This window comes from Neomonachus schauinslandi, chromosome X (genome assembly GCF_002201575.2).
Source record: "Neomonachus schauinslandi chromosome X, ASM220157v2, whole genome shotgun sequence".
Lineage (NCBI taxonomy): Eukaryota > Metazoa > Chordata > Mammalia > Carnivora > Phocidae > Neomonachus > Neomonachus schauinslandi.
This window is the reverse complement of record NC_058419.1, coordinates 30,414,055-30,429,807: the sequence shown is the minus strand read 5'-3', so window position 1 is coordinate 30,429,807 and position 15,753 is coordinate 30,414,055. Positions and strand designations below refer to the sequence as shown.

General features: G+C 43.7%; 1 protein-coding gene across 1 annotated transcript; it reads right to left on the bottom strand.

Moving 5' to 3' along the window:
- Positions 1 to 2,324: 2,324 nt before the first annotated feature.
- LOC110577030 (A-kinase anchor protein 17B) lies at positions 2,325 to 9,785 on the bottom strand. Its single transcript, XM_021686254.1, has 4 exons — positions 9,033 to 9,785; positions 7,518 to 7,645; positions 5,822 to 6,056; positions 2,325 to 3,971 (listed from the first exon to the last, which is right to left on the bottom strand). Exons 1-4 carry the CDS (start codon positions 9,783 to 9,785, stop codon positions 2,325 to 2,327), a joined length of 2,763 nt encoding a protein of 920 aa, XP_021541929.1.
- Positions 9,786 to 15,753: the final 5,968 nt, after the last annotated feature.

Sequence of the window (15,753 nt, the reverse complement as noted above, 5' to 3'; positions counted from 1 at the left end):
GTGTATTCAAATCTAAAACGCATTACCACAAGACATAAAAATCCAAGGTTGTACAGAGAGTAAACATGAAACCAGTATTTTTACTTACTTCTAGGCCCCAGGATGGTACTTAGCAAACAAAACCAGATAAAATATTAGATAGAAGTGACTTAGCACCAGTTCTATTATACACCCCCCCCCCAAATTGCACATGCTGTATTCTGCACTTTCTTTCTTTTATGTCTGGTTACTGAGCAGCAAATTGTTTTCATGCCTAAAAATCTCTGCAGAGAAAAATTATCTAATGGCAGAAGAAATGAAGATTTGTTTTCAAAACAAGCATAACTGCTTTCCATTACAAACCCCTAATGTTGTTTCAATGGCATGAAACATGAAAAAAAAAAAATGAGGCAGGGTCTCACTGGAGGAGACAAAATACCTAGTTACCAATATTTATCTGACAAAATACAAGCTCTTAGCATTTTAAAAGGCTACTCTGGACAACAGTACTTTGAACATTAATAGTCCTTGCTAGTCCTCCGAGGAGAAAAGGCACTCACCCCATGAGCGATTTTTCAAATGTGACAAGCCAAACCTAGTTTTGATGGCAGTCACTAGCTTGAAAGTGGAACTGAATACATGGAAGCCCACAAATCATTCGTTGGTTATTGTCTTATTAATAATAAGCATGACCTGCTACGTTACATTCATTTTTGAACTTTTGCATGAACTAGCATATCTTGATTACATGTGATTAGAAGAGATCGATGAAACAATGTGGTTCTTAACTTCCGGTGAATTAGAAGATGGCGTAGCCCCTTCAGGTATCAGGCTGCTCAAGGGGCTGGTTCTGAGCACAGAACGTGCCTCGTCATTCAGGGCAACCACACTGGCCGGCATCCTACCCTTGGCCCTACCAGCTGGTACTTTTCTACAGAATGTCAAGGTAAGACTGAAATGAATCATGCCCTATGAAAATGTTGCCTTCCACTACTTCTGTGAATGGAAATCTCCTTTTCCTGCCGCAGCCAGTCTGAGATCTCATTGATGTCTCCCACTGCCGAGTCAGGTATAGCTTTGTTGGGAAAAAAAAGAAGGTCATCTCCTGCCCCTGAGGTCCTAAATCCTATATAAGGCAGAATGAATCAGCCGAGCTTTCAATAGAACATGCACTGCATTAAGATGTAAGTCTTTACGAATCTATAAAATATCTCCATTTAAAAACATATTCAAGAAGTCCAAAACCAGTAGGTAAAAAAATTGCTTCTGTTAAGAGTTTACAAATCCTGCACACATACCATTTTTCCCCAGCTAGAAAACTAGGGCTTTGCCCTTGACTCCTCCTAACTCCATGGCATTACTGAGGATTGAGGAGGCACTTGTTAATGTTTTATAAAAGTCAGTTCGGGGATAGTCAGTGGCTTTTTACAAACTGATGTCACCCATCCCTGAGTGAAAGAATTACATAACCTGAAATGGAATACTGCCATGTCCTATCTTCCCAAGTGCCGTTAGTGGTGTCCCGGGATCTTTCCATGTTGCCTTTTGCAAATCCCACTGGTCATTTTACTTCAATTCTCTTGCTTTTCTAGGATGGAATGACTTGGGGGTGGGGGTTCTTCCAAAAACAGCTCCGCGAATGGTCCACCATCCGTTTAAGCCTCAAAGGACAATCCGAGCCCCTTTGTGTTGATTCTTCCAAGTTCCGTTTCTCAAAGGACAACTCTTGAGTACTATGAACGTATGAATGAGATTAATTTCCTTCTGGTGGGTGGTCACGAAACCTTCCAATGTCACGAAGAAGTCTATGATGTGTTCTAGCTGTCGTCTCTTCTGCTACCTGTAGTTATTTCTAGATAAAAGTCAGGACAGTTTTGTGGCTGGCGTTTCTGACCCAATTCAAGCACTTGTAAAAAGATCCTATGCCATTCGCTGCTGTCCCCTTTGAAGACAGCGGACACTAAATGATGATGTTCTAACAGCTAGAGAGCCACAGAGGGCTATCAACTCCTCGCGGTGCTCATTTGCTTCCTCACTGGCACCAAATTCAGGGTGCAGCCAAACTGTAGAAAAGTCTGTCCTTGGATCGAGTTGTACAGGCCCGTTGTTTTGCCAACCTTTGGAATCTGGATGTTTCCTATTTCTCAAAGTCTGCCAACACACCTGCAGTCATTTATGCTTCATACTTTGGCAAGAGAAAGGATTTTGCATCTGACCTTGCTCAAGCTTTTAAGTGCTGCTCTCTTTCTCTGTAGTTGCTAACCACATAACTTGTATTTGGTTTTAAATGTTCTATCCTGCACGTTGTTTGCTGAGAATGGGGGTGTTTCTGATCTAAGAGGCCTTCAAAACATTTGAAAATATAGAGAACTAGTGTAGCCATTTCCAAAATAGCTTCCGTAGTCGAGGTGCTCCTGACTGTTACGTCTAATATAAGAATTACCAGAATTCAGCATGGACTCTCTAGAATGCTCGTGTCTTTTAAACCTTCTGGCCTCCTGGCTATATTCCAACTTCCGTGGAGTCTCTCTTCTTTGGGGCAAATCCCCCACATAGAAAACATGAGCACTTTTGGATGATGCCATTGGCACGTGAGCGGGCCCGTAGTGCACCTGCTGGCCAGATGTGCTATCGCTGAACCTCCTCCTCTTCCTTGTGATGTGGTCCAACAGACTGCTAGGACCGGATTGGTGGTAGTAGCCTTCGTCGAACAAGTATTTGGGGGCTAGCGTTGCCCTCCTTTTGCTGGTGCTCTTCTCACCTCTACTGGAACTGTTTTCGCCCTCCAGCCATGAAAATCTCAGTTCATACTTGGACCTCTCGCCTGGTTTCCTCAGCTTGGATTTAGAGGAGCTGTGCTCCCCATGACGGTTCCACTTTGAAGACAAGGTCTGCAGACGTGCCCTAATTTCTCGATTGCTGGTGGTGATCTCGTCGTCATCAAGAGATCTTTTTTCTGGGGAGCTATCATCTGTGGCCACAGACCTCACTTTCTCCTCTTTGTTTATGCTAAGGATTTCACTAAAGCACTCGGAATCACTACTGATTTCCTCTAAGAAATCTGTCAACTCCAAATCTAAGTCGGCTGACCGGCTGGGTGAGGAAACGGGGCTCTGACTTGGGGAGTTGGAATCTTTGACCTGGTAAGCTTGCGTCTTTTCCAACAGATGGCTCTTTCCATCAGCTGGGGACAGGTGATCACCAGTTTCACTAGCTGTGTCCTGGCAATGATCTTTTAACTCCTTGGTCCATGCTTTGGCATAATCCACTTTTCCTCTCTTTTGTGGTTTATGCTCAAGATCCTTGGTACAGATCTCTGATGGGCAGTCATCTTCTTGAACCAGGTTTTCTCTTGTTGCCAGGTTTTGCATTTGGCTCAGACTGCTGGAGTGATGTTTACGTTTTCTCAGATTGATCTGAAATCCATTTCCCTTAGCATGGACAGCCCTCTGCCACTGACATGGGCTTGCTATGTCACTTGGTTCTAGGCAGATCCGGGCATACTTTGGAGTTTGATAGTAGTTTAATAGGTAATCAATAAATTCATCTGTTTCATAGATCTTCTGTTTCCTGCCATGGTCTGGCTCAAATAATGTGGAAGAATCGGATTTATTAGAACTGCAGTGGTCTTCTTTCTCAGGAGACTGATCTTGAATCATCGCATTCCGCAAAGAATTCTGGTCAGAGACCAGACTGTGATTGTATTCCTCGGTTAATAATTTTCCAGTTCTCTCTTTTCTAGCTGAATATCTTATTTTTTTTCTCCCAAGGTGGTGGGAAGATTTACGTAAGTGAGCCCTAGTTCTTTTCTTCATTTTTTGTTTTCGTTTATTGTCTGACTTGGCAACCTGATATTTTGGCATTTCTTCCTGATTTTGAAGACACTGAGTGTTTAACTCTTCTTTCTTCAGAGTTTCCAACGTGTTCCCTGGAGCATGATTCACTTTTGGGCTTGCGTCATCTACCCCCTGTGGGTTAAACTGTGTGGATACCTTTAAAGAAAAAGGTTAAAATCTCACATGAAAAACCTCACAGTGTAAAAATCTCAAAGAAAACTGGGCTTTCTGACGTGGTTCTGAAGAGGTTTCTTTTTTTTTTTTTAAGATCTTATTTATTTATTTGAGAGAGCGAGACAGAGATAGTGAGAGAGAGCACGAGCGGGGAGGAGAGAGAGAAGCAGGCTCCCCGCTGAGCAGGGAGTCCGATGCGGGACTCGATCCCAGGATCCCAGGATCCCAGGATCATGACCTGAGCCGAAGGCAGATGCCTAACCGACTGACCTAGCCACCCAGGCGCCCCTGAAGAGGTTTCTAACACGTAAGGTAGATCCAAATTAGGAACAATATTGCATGGAGGAAAGAGGTACAGGATTCGCTCTCTCGGGCGAACGTGAGCCATGTTTATGAGGTCTGTGCGCCACGATTTAGGTACCTTCAAAGCACATGACCCCCTTTTTTTTATTTGTTCACAAACTGGTGAGGACTTACAGTTCCAGGTCTTAGGCTAGGGGCTGGGGATAGAAAGAGGAATAAGAAATGCTCTACAGCCTTCCCAGAAAATCCTAGAACAGGAAAAGACTGATGGGTGAAATGTGTGTCTAAAAGGGAATCAACTGGTTTAAAAGAGAACCTGCCTCTGTTTGTCATCCCAGCCTCTTCCCATGGGTTGCTGGTGCGGATGTCCCTGAGCTATACCCCCTCACCTGCTTCAGTCGGAAGCAAAGTGGCAGGTACAAAGTGTGGCCGTGGCAATGGGTTGGTCTGTGATGTCTGCTCTGCAGAACTGCAGGCCAAGTGAAAGGTCACCCACGGGCCCCACCCTGCTGGGAGAGATCACCCTGTGCTCAGGCTCACACGGGGCGCACCTCGGGACAGTGCCTACCCATTACCCGGGATTCGAACCTAGGGACTGCGTCAGCAGTGTGAGGCCCCATCAGTGGGGCCAAGAGTTAGGCACCAAGTCCATTTAAAGAGACAAATTCTCATAAAGGAGTCACTCCTGGAGGTCATCACGGTAAATTAAAAGATTCAGCAAGCCTTATTATAAATGTAAATGTGAGATTTTTCTGATCCTGATTTCACTAAGGTTGGTCGTCTGCATTCATGAGAGAAAGGCTGGGAATGCAGATATCCATGAAAGGACCTCTTATCTGATCCTGATGCCGTTCACTCTGTTCATTTAAAAATGCATATTTAAATATGCAATCTGGGAACCTTTCAGGCCTTTCCTTCGGGCCATCTGCGGGAATCTGGTTATCTTTAGGAGGTCAGTAAAGTGGGGCAAAAAACCCCCCAAAAACCCTGAAACTCCAAAATGGAAACTCTCCAAACAAAACAAATTGCTCTGTGAGGTCAGAAATTCCTTAGCAAATAGTTTAAGACTAGACTAACTGGAGCTCACTACACAAAGGTCTCCGTCCAAGGCTCTTCCTTTCCATCCAGACCCGTTGCAGATGAATGGACAAGTCAAGTTAATGGAAGACTCCTACCAACGTAACACCCACGCCATCCATCCCCACCCCCTGGCATTAGGAGCCTAGAGGAGTAGATTCACTAGCTATCCTGCTCAGGGTCGCACAGTCCCAGAGCTCAGGACCACAAAGTGTGGGTGTGCCAGACCTCAGGGGTGAGACACAGCTGTGTTGAGCATTTGGGCGCCCCCCCCGCTTTGTAAATCCACAGTTGGGTTTACTGGAGATCAGCCTATTCAAAACAAACCCCAAGGAAGGCAAAGAGTCTTCCATGGAGTCGATTTTAAATGGGCCATGGCGTCAGTGTCAAAGTGCGTCTCCGAAAGATCAGGTACCTACCAAACATGAAGACGGATTGAGAAAGAGCCTTACTGCGAGTTTCCTCAAGAGTACCCGGAGCAACCGGAGAGCCTCCACCCGCCTCTGGGCCAGGAGGAACTTCCGCTCCTCCCATCCCTCCAAAGAGTCAGGCTCCCGGGCGCTGTCAGCGGGGGCTCGGGCCTTGGGTTTCCTGTGCCGGCGTCTGTCTCTCTCCTTCGGGCCTCGTCTCCTCACCCTGGCCTTCTTCCTCTTTTCCTGGGCTCTCCTTTCCTCCTCTTTTCTTTTTCTGGACAACGATTAAGATTCAATCATTCAGAAGGCATGGATTAGGCATGAGCTCTCCTTCCAGCTCCTTCCCCATTGCCGGGGGGGGGGGGGGCCACGGATCATTTAGGTTTCCCGGAATCACGCAGTGCTAACCCCAGGGTTTGACCTAGACAACTTAGGGAATAAGACACCGTTGGTGCATCAGTCAAAGGGGAAGGGCACAAAACTGAGCTGGTCAGTTAGAAGCAGGTACAGGAGAGAGTATACAAGAAGAAGGCTACAGAATTCAAAGAAGGGGCTTCTAGAAGTCCCCACTCTCTCAAACCACCAGCAGTCCAGCTTGTGGATTTAACCATCACAGTGGTGATTTCATTTCTCTCCGAGATCAAAACCTTCCATGGAGCTGGCTTTAAGTAGGCTTATAAATAAAGGGAAATCAAAGCACTCAGAAACTCTTATGGCTGAGAACTGGTCCTTGGTACCTATTACTTAACACAGGACACTATCATAAAAGCATACTGGCTTAGGAGAATATGGGCTTTGTTTACTGGTATTTTCCGAAAAATTAAACTGTTTTGCTTGGGCCCTTATGGAACCGTGGGGAAGGGGAAAGAAGGGACAATCACCTGAGTGAGGACTTAGCCAAAAGCTGGAAGATTATCTCAACTGCATGTTTAGTCTGGAAATTTGGGGGGATAGTTGCCTTGAGTGGGCTCAAACTCTGGCTGAGTTTCACAGACATGATCTCAGGCAATTCCTATCACCCCGCCAGCCAAAAAAATGAAAGGCACACGGAAGGGGACTCTTTATCTCCTTTTTTGAATGACTCTAATTTACATGACTCAAAGAATAAACACGCGAGGGGAGGGGCCAAGAGGCAAAACTGGTTTTGAGAGCCCATTTGTACCTTCTTGGCAAACCTCTGGCAATCCAATAGCCCTTTCTAGGCTCGACTCCCTAAATTAGAAAACAAGGATAAGCTCAAAGAAATAAACACGGAGGCTCCTCAAATTCACCGAAAGAACTTAAGCCAACAAGAAATAGAAGGCCAAGAAATCCATGCCTTCCTGTCAAGGGCTTGCTTTGACTGTTGACCAAGAAAATCTCTCCCAGACCTAAAAAGATTTTTTTTTAAATTTTAAATTAGTAGGCAAGGTCAACTTTGGTAAATTTGGGGTAAACTGGTCAACTTTTTAATTCGGTGGGCTAGGATTTTCACTGTAAGATATCTTAATCTAGCTCATTACCTGTTCTCCCTAAGAACTTTCTTTTTAAGTTTCTCATTTTCAATCATTTGGCCATTTTGGTTTTGTGACAGCACAGCTGGAAGACTGTGGGCTTCCGCCGAGTTTTCCATTTCTGTACCAATTCCTGCCACCTCCCCCCTCAATGTTATCTGTCGAGTGCAGCCAGTCACCCGAAGGAACAAACCCACACGTCACAAGTGAAAACCCCTCTTGGTTAACATTGGTCTCCTCACCTTGCAGCCTCTTCCTCGTCTCTCTTTACTTTTTTCCTTTCTTCCTCCAGCTCTTGTAACTTTAGCCTTTCTTGATTTCTCCTCCTTATAGCCCCTTCGCTGAAATGTTTGGTTGTATCAAACATAACCTGCCCACAAACAATTCAGAGTTCCATTAGAAAAGCCTGCCAGCTGGCTGGGTGTGTCCCAGGCCAGGGAAATGAAACCAGTATGTACAGAACAACTCAAAACTTGGCGAGTTCAAAATGTCCTCCCCGCATCCCCATCCCCATACTGTTCCGCTGTTTCTTGGTCACCTGCACAACAGCCCTGTGGGTTCTAGAACTGTCTTCGGCAGAACCCTTGAGGAGTTCTCATATAGCTATAGACAGCATCACCGTGTCATTATGGGCACAGGCTCTGAGGGATGTGAGTTTATTACCTCTGGCTCGTTATTAAGATCAACTGAGTTCAGGTATTTTAGTCGCCAGAGACAAAAATAGGCAAAAAAAAAAAAAATGCTTGGGGGTGGAGGAAGGATCGGGGAAGCAAAGATGCAAGACAACTGACCTGATGGGATACGAGATCAGACTGTAGTGATTATTAAGCTACTTTGGAAATCCCCAAAATGAAGTAAAAGTCCTGTCAAGGTGCTACAAACAAATTTGCTTAAAAAATAAAAGGAGGCAAAAATAGCCCTTTAAATGTACACAAGGATGCTAAACACCGAATTCACAATCACGGCCACCTCTGCGGGGAGGGAGGGGGATGGTGTCTCACCTCACGGGGGATGTTTCTTTTTTTACGCCGTGCGGTGGGCACATGGGTGGTCACTATAGTACGTGTTCTATCTTTTGTCTGGCTGAATAGCTCACAATTTTAAAAGATATATTTTAACATAAGTAGTTTCACACCACACACACTCATACATAGGAAGCTACTTAAGCCGAAAATCCAAATTCATGCTCAAGGCTAACTGAGAGAATAAGGAGTATTTAGCTGCATCTTTTCCTCTGCTGGATTAAGAGGTCAAAAAGGAGGTGGCCAAGCGTTCAGACATCAGGATGATCTTGAAAGGAAAGGAGCCCAGTTTGTTGAGAGAATGTTCCAGCAATTTACCTGACAGACATCCTGAAAATGTAAGTTGTTGCCCCCAAGAGTAAAGGGGAGTAACCTGCTCTCCTGTGGGTTCAAACTGCATGGATCCTCTCTCTCAGCAACTCGTCAGATGGAACATGCATAAGAGGTAGCTCCATGAGGGCCAGAAGAATTCTTCAGTGCCCTCAAGAAGTTTGGGGCAGGACCCCGGATTATAAGACCCATCCCTTCCAAACCATAGCTGGCAGAAGAATGTCCACATCAGGATTAGTTTTCTTCTTAAACATCCATTTATGAGTGACAACACAAATCTCTACATCAGCTACTGATCAGAGCCTAATGGGGTTTAAGGAATGCTTCCTTAAGATGCTTCCTTCCAGCTTTTGCTCAGGACCACCCGAATGATGGGAAAGGAAAGAAATTCTGGCTCCTTCTTACCTTGATGTTACAGGCCAGAGCTTTCCCATCATCTCCCTTCAACATCAGCCTCATCCCTCGAAGGGACTCCATGGCTTTCACGAAGTCAGTCGACTCCTGGTACTGGATAAAGGCCTCGAACGTCTGCAAGCCAAAGCTAAAACCCCCGAAGTTTCCACCAGTCATCACTTCTCTGTAAGGATCCAGCATAGGGATGTCCACATTCTTGATCTTCCCAAAGCTCTCAAAGACCACCCGAAGGATCTCTTCACAGGGCTTCTCCCCGCTGGAGCCTTTGGGCGCAAACCATTTGCAGGGCAAGCCTTCGAAATAGATCGAATCTGGGCTCTTGTCCTGGTCCTGCTCTTCGGCCCCATCACTCGCTGAGGCCTCCTTTTCCCTGGGGAAGCGCTCCCACTCTCCCTGGGCATCTGTAGCCACGACTTTTAAGTCTGTTTTCAAACCATTCAGCTTGATGATCTTCCCATGTAACTTGGCCTTTAAGATCTGAACCAAACTGCGCGTTTCAGCCTCGCCCTCGAATCGGATGAAGTCCTTTGTGCTCTTGGAGAGCCGAACGGTGGTGAACTGGTCAGGGCAAATCAGGCTCTTCAGCTGGTCAAGCACTTCCCAGTTGGAGAAGGGCCGCGTCAGTTCTGAGCTCTCTGGCAGCAAGACATTGATCATCAATTTTGCTATGGGCTTGAGGTAGAGGTGCTGAGCCGCACACAGCTCCGTCGCCTCAGAGTTATCATATACCACGGTGACCGTCATGGTAGTCCCCGGAGACCTTAGAGGGCGAAAGAGAACATTTTCATACAGACGGAGCAAGACGCGGATTTGGATTTTGAATGGTGCTAGCATTCCCGGACTTCGGCTCAATCAATAAGGGAAAGTGTACTTTGGGGAGAACTGAGACAATAGTTTACATTTGTTTAATGTGTTTCAGAGCTTTCAAAGAGTTTCCATATACAGTGGACTCTTGAACCGTATGGGGGCGAGGGGCACCAACCCCCCCCACCCCTGTGCAGTCAAAAATCGACGTATAACTTGTGACTCCCCCAAAACTTAACTCCTAATAGCCTACCATGGACCGGAAGCCTTACCAATAACAGAAACAATTGCGTAACACCCATTGGGTATGTTAGATGTGTGATACACCATATTCTTACAATGAAGTAAGCTAGAGAAAAGAAAATGTTATTAAGAAAATCATAAGGAAGGAAAAAATATAGGGGCCCCTGGCTGGCTCTGTTGGTGGAGTGTGTGACTCTTGATCTCAGGGTCTTGAGTTCAAACCCTACACTGCGGGTAGAGATTACTTTTAAAAAAAAAATCATAAGGGAAAATACATTTACAGTACTGTATTTATCGAAAAAAATTCCACATATAAGTGGACCCATGCAGTTCAAACCCATGCTGTTCAAGGGTCAACTGTACTGTGTGTTTCCATTTCCTTCACTGAAAAATAGAGATTCTAGGATTTCCGAGAGGATACAGTGAGCAAGTACGTGTGAAATCCTTAGAATAGGGCCTGGCACACAGGAAGTTCTCAAAAAACACAAACCATGAGGATTATTTATTAGTGGCATTGGTCTTACTTTATCCCATCTGATTCATGAAGCAACCTGTAAGTAGGCATTTTCATGCCTGTTTTACAGATGGGGAAATTCGGATGGATTCAGGAAAATGAAATGACTTGCCCACACATTGAAACCCCAAGATTCCAAATCTCCAATCTATTGAGTGACTGATCTCAAAGGTAGACTCCCATAAAAACTGACATTTCATATTAACAAACTCTTTTAAGCTGCCCCAAGGTGAATAAGATTGCTAATACTGGGACTTAAGGATTTCTGCTCCTATTTGCTGACTTCAAAGAGAACTTCCCAAAAGAGGAGTTCTTTCTAAAGTGTATATATTCAGACTCCATATAACCTGAATTTCTCACCGTCAGCTTGAGGGAGGTTTAGACTCAAACATATACGACTAGCTGATGGAAATTCTAACACAAAATTTACTATTAAATCTTGGTTAACTTTATAAGTACATAATGCTTTTTTAAAATTTTTTATTTAAATTCAATTTAGTTAATATATAGTGTATTATTAGTTTCAGGGGCAGAATTTAGTGATTCATCAGTTGCATGTAATACCCATTTACAAAATAACTGTCCATGGGCGCCTGGGTGGCTCAGTTGGTTAAGCGACTGCCTTCGGCTCAGGTCATGATCCTGGAGTCCCGGGATCGAGTCCCGCATCGGGCTCCCTGCTCGGCGGGGGGGTCTGCTTCGTCCTCTGACCCTATCCCCTCTCATGTGTTCTCTCTCTCTCATTCTCTCTCTCTCAAATAAATAAATAAAATCTTTAAAAAAAACAAAAACAAAAACAAAAAAAAACAAAATAACTGTCCATAAAGGACAATCCAAATCAATTTCCTTGAGTTTGCATAAGCTGTTTTTTTTAAAGATTTTATTTATTTGACAGAGAGAGAGAGAGCACAAGCAGGGGGTAGGATCAGAGGGAGAAGCAGACTCCCTGCTGAAGGACTCGATCCTGGGGCTCCTAGGACTCCAGGATCATGACCTGAGCCGGAGGCAGATACTTAAACCACTAACCAGCCAGGCGCCCTTAAAGCAACAGGTTTTAAAAAACATTCCAGAAAAAAATACACACATAGTTAATCACTTCAAAGTAATCAGGTTTGTCATGCTCTTCCCACTTAATCCAGTGATACTGCCTTTGTGTTAAACATTTTAGAATGCTTCCTTTTGGATTGATTTCAAAGTCTGGGTTACATTCTTTTAAATAGTCTTGATGGAGGTCAATTTTGAAATTCTTTTCTCACGGATTTGATATTTAGAAATTATCAAAAATTACCCAGAATCAAGAATGTTGCATAAAATGGGTGACTATAAAAAACAAACTGATTTTCCTGGGCGCCTGGGTGGCTCAGTGGGTTAAGCGTCTGCCTTCGGCTCAGGTCATGATCCTGGAGTCTCAGGATCAAGTTCCACACCTGGCTCGGGCTCCCGGCTCAGCAGGGAGTCTGCTTCTCCCTCTGACCTTCCCCCTCTCGTGCTTTCTCTCTCAAATAAATAAATAAAATCTTTAAAAAAACCTGATTTTCTTAATTGGCTTATAACCACCACCACCCCCCCTTAAAAGGAGATTCCAATAAAGGCTCTAATTCTTTCTTTTTTAATTAGTTCGTACATCGTTGGAATGAGTTTAGAGCTTTGAAAGATGACAACTCTGAAAGACAACATTCATTTGAATGTCGTGGTATAACAGTTGCAAAAACAAACCTAGGTTCCCACCCAGCCCCATATCCATACTCTGCAATGTGACTTTGAATTATCGCTATCGAGAGACAGAGTCTATTTTCCCCCAGTTTTTGAATGTGAGCTGGCCTTTTTTTTTTTTTTTCCCAGCCACTAGAATGTGGCAGAAGTGACAAAGTGCCAGTTCTAGGCCTAGGTCTCAAGTGGCCTTTACTCTCCTGGAACCCAGCCATGCCATGAGGACACACCTGAGCTAGCCTGCTGGAGGATGCCGGGCCACATGAAAAAGAGCCCCCTTGTGGCAGATGAGCCATCCTAAACCAGCCAGTCCCCAACCCACCAACTAACCACGGACCTGTGAGCAAGCACAACAGTCCTGCCAACCTATAGACTTGTGAGAAATAATAAATCGCTGTTAAGCCACTAAGTTTGGGGATGGTTTGTTACACAATAGCTAACTGATACAAACATCTAGCTCCTAATTAATTTCAAGATACATAATTCCACTTAATAGTTTTTACACAAATGAGTAAAAATCATAAAAACCAATTTCTGGGAGGGTTTTGGGAAGAAAAAACACAGGTACCTTCATATCCATATCTTGCTAGATATAATGTAAATCATTTTTTTCTATAATAATTTAGCAAAACAAACCAAGAACCACAAAAAAGGCTCATTTCCTTTGATCAAGTAACCTGCTCTAGAAACTTATCCTAGAGAAATAACTGCAAATAAAAAAACATGGGGCATCTGGCTGGCTTAGTAGGTAGAGCGTGTGACTCTTAATCTCAGGGGTGTGAGTTCAAACCCCCGCTGGGCATAGAGACTGCTTTAAAAAAAAAAAAAATTCTCAAAGCTGCTTATTACAGTGTCATTTGGATACGAATTTGTCCTAACCATGTATGCACGGGAATAAAGTCCAGAAATTGAGTTATGACTTTTTGTAAAGTAGTTTTAACAAAACCATTCTATTTAATCAAACTTTCAATAGATGCATTTTTTAGTCACTCATTTCAAATTATAAATGGATCTTATTTAAAAAGTTCTTCTACTTAAAATTAAATTCACAAAGACTACTAAAAATCATAAACTTTTTGAGATTTGCCATATGCCTCATGTCCCTCACAAGGGCGATTTCTACCGAATAAAACAAGTGTCTATATTTTAGCCAGATTTCCATTTTTCTGAAGTGTCAAAAAGGCTTTTATCAAATTTGGAGAGAAATGAGTCAAATACTATTTTACAGTGTTTGATGAACTGAATTTTTGACAGTTTTCAAATAACTGGCTATCACCTCCATCTCCAAGTGAAGTCAAAATAAGCAGTAAATTCTATAGCTAAGGATATAACTCAGGTAACTAGAGCAAACAGCAAGATGGTCTCAGGGAGCAAAGGGTACTGAGCAGAGACCGAGGAATGGGATGATCTCAAGGGGCAGCCACTCCTCCTCAGCCCCAGCCACAGTGACGGATACTCCTATTATTCCAAAGAGACCAGCAATCTAGGTCCTTATGTGAAATCTGATTTTCAGATGTTGGCAATCAATTTAAACAATTTAAAAGCACTGCCGGTTAGCAAATAAACATATCTGCATGACTCACGGGCTTGCCAGTCCTTGAGCTCTCTGCTCTAGAGTATCTTTTCTCAGCTGTTTCTCCAGGGATAGGACTCTACACCTGGATTAGGAAGCATCTGAGTTATTTTTGGACTTGCCCAAGAGGACCCGATTGTTCTTAAAAATCAAAACCCAGCCTCCGTTAAAATCCCCAACACAGGGCGGCTGGGTGGCTCAGTTGGTTAAGCGACAGCCTTCGGCTCAGGTTGTGATCCTGGGGTCCTGGGATTGAGCCCAACATCAGGCTCCCCCTCCTCAGCAGAGAGCCTGCTTCTCCCTCTCCCTCTGCCACTCTCCCTGCTTGTGCTCTCTGTCAAATAAATAAATAAAATCTAAAAAAAAAAAAAAAAATCCCCAGGGCGCCTGGGTGGCTCAGTTGGTTAAGCAGCTGCCTTCAGCTCAGGTCATGATACCAGGGTCCTGGGATCGAGCCCCACAACGGGCTCCTTGCTCAGCGGGGAGTCTGTTTCTCCCTCTCCCTCTGCCTGCTTGTGCTCTCTGTCTGCCAAATAAATAAATAAAATATTTTTTAAAAATCCCCAACACAGGAGTCTGGCTGGCTCAAGTCAGAGGAGCGTGCAACCCTTGATCTGGGAGTGGTAGGTTCAAGCCCCAGGTTGGGTGTAGAGATGAAAGAAAGAAAGAAAGAAAAGAAAGAAAAGAAAGAAAAGAAAGAAAGGAAGAAAGAAAGGAAGAAAGAGAAGAAAGGAAGAAAGGAAGAAAGAAAGAAAGAAAGAAAGAAAAGAAAGAAAGAAAGAAAGAAAAGAAAGAAAAGAAAGAAAGAAAGAAAGGAAAGAAAGAAAGAAAGAAAGAAAAGAAAGAAAGAAACAAGCAAACAAACAAACTTAAAAAAATAAAATCCCCAATGCAAATCCTTGTTTCCCAAAAACAATAAGAAATGAAACAGTTGTTTTCATTTCTTCCCCTGTTGTTCACAGGCTTTAAGATTAAATGTTTAAGAATATTTTAAAATGCTCTTCCAGAATATGGAGCTAATTTTCCAATCTTATTTTTTAAAAATATTGAGGCACATGTCAGTTCATAATGAACTTATGGTCCACCAAGGCACTAGCTTTTTTTTTTTTTTTGGACTGTTGCCAAGTTCACTTTTCTTCTTGAAGCTGCTAAGGGACTGAAGCTGCTACTTTTTCATCTGTCTCAGGGACCATATGATTTCTCATCTGTTTCTCTTTGTGTTATTGTTCCATTCTACTGCATATCTCTTTAACTAACCAATGACTTCCTTCTTTATAAAATTTCAGTGGCTCGGGGCGCCTGGGTGGCTCAGTTGGTTAAGCGACTGCCTTCGGCTCAGGTCATGATCCTGGAGTCCCGGGATCGAGTTCCGCATCAGGCTCCCAGCTCAGCAGGGAGTCTGCTTCTCCCTCTGACCCTCCTCCCTCTCATGCTCTCTGTCTCTCATTCTCTCTCTCTCAAATAAATAAATAAAATCTTTAAAAAAAATAAAATAAAAAAAAATAAAATTTCAGTGGCTCTTTACAGTCTTCCTTCTGTGCATCCGTGAATACAGATGGGAGTTGACACTTGTGCCTTTTTGAAGCTTGCTTTCCCTTTGGCTTCCAGGCCACCACACTCTTCTGGCTTTCCTCTCACTTTCCTAGTTGGTCCTCTTCGTCTTCTTTGTGGGTCCCTGTTCATCTACCTTTCCCTCAACTATTTGTTGTGCCTTGGTTTTTGCCTTTGGTTTCCCCTTAACTTTGGTTGTGCCTTTGGGGTTTTTTTTCTATATGTAATATGTCTTCAGCAAATAAATCATGTTTAAAATGACAGGTGTAGATGAGCTCTTCTTGGGATGAGAAAACAAGGAACCAATCCCCATGGAA

Bases quoted from the DNA above. Each gene is read 5' to 3' on its own strand.
- LOC110577030 (XM_021686254.1), bottom strand. From the start codon at position 9,785: ATGACGGTCACCGTGGTATATGATAACTCTGAGGCGACGGAGCTGTGT. The intron at 7,646-9,032 runs GTAAGAAGGAGC...GTTTGTGGGCAG, and splicing joins CTCTGGCCTGTAACATCAAG to GTTATGTTTGATACAACCAA. The intron at 3,972-5,821 runs GTAAGGCTCTTT...TTTTCTTTAAAG, and splicing joins TACTCTTGAGGAAACTCGCA to GTATCCACACAGTTTAACCC.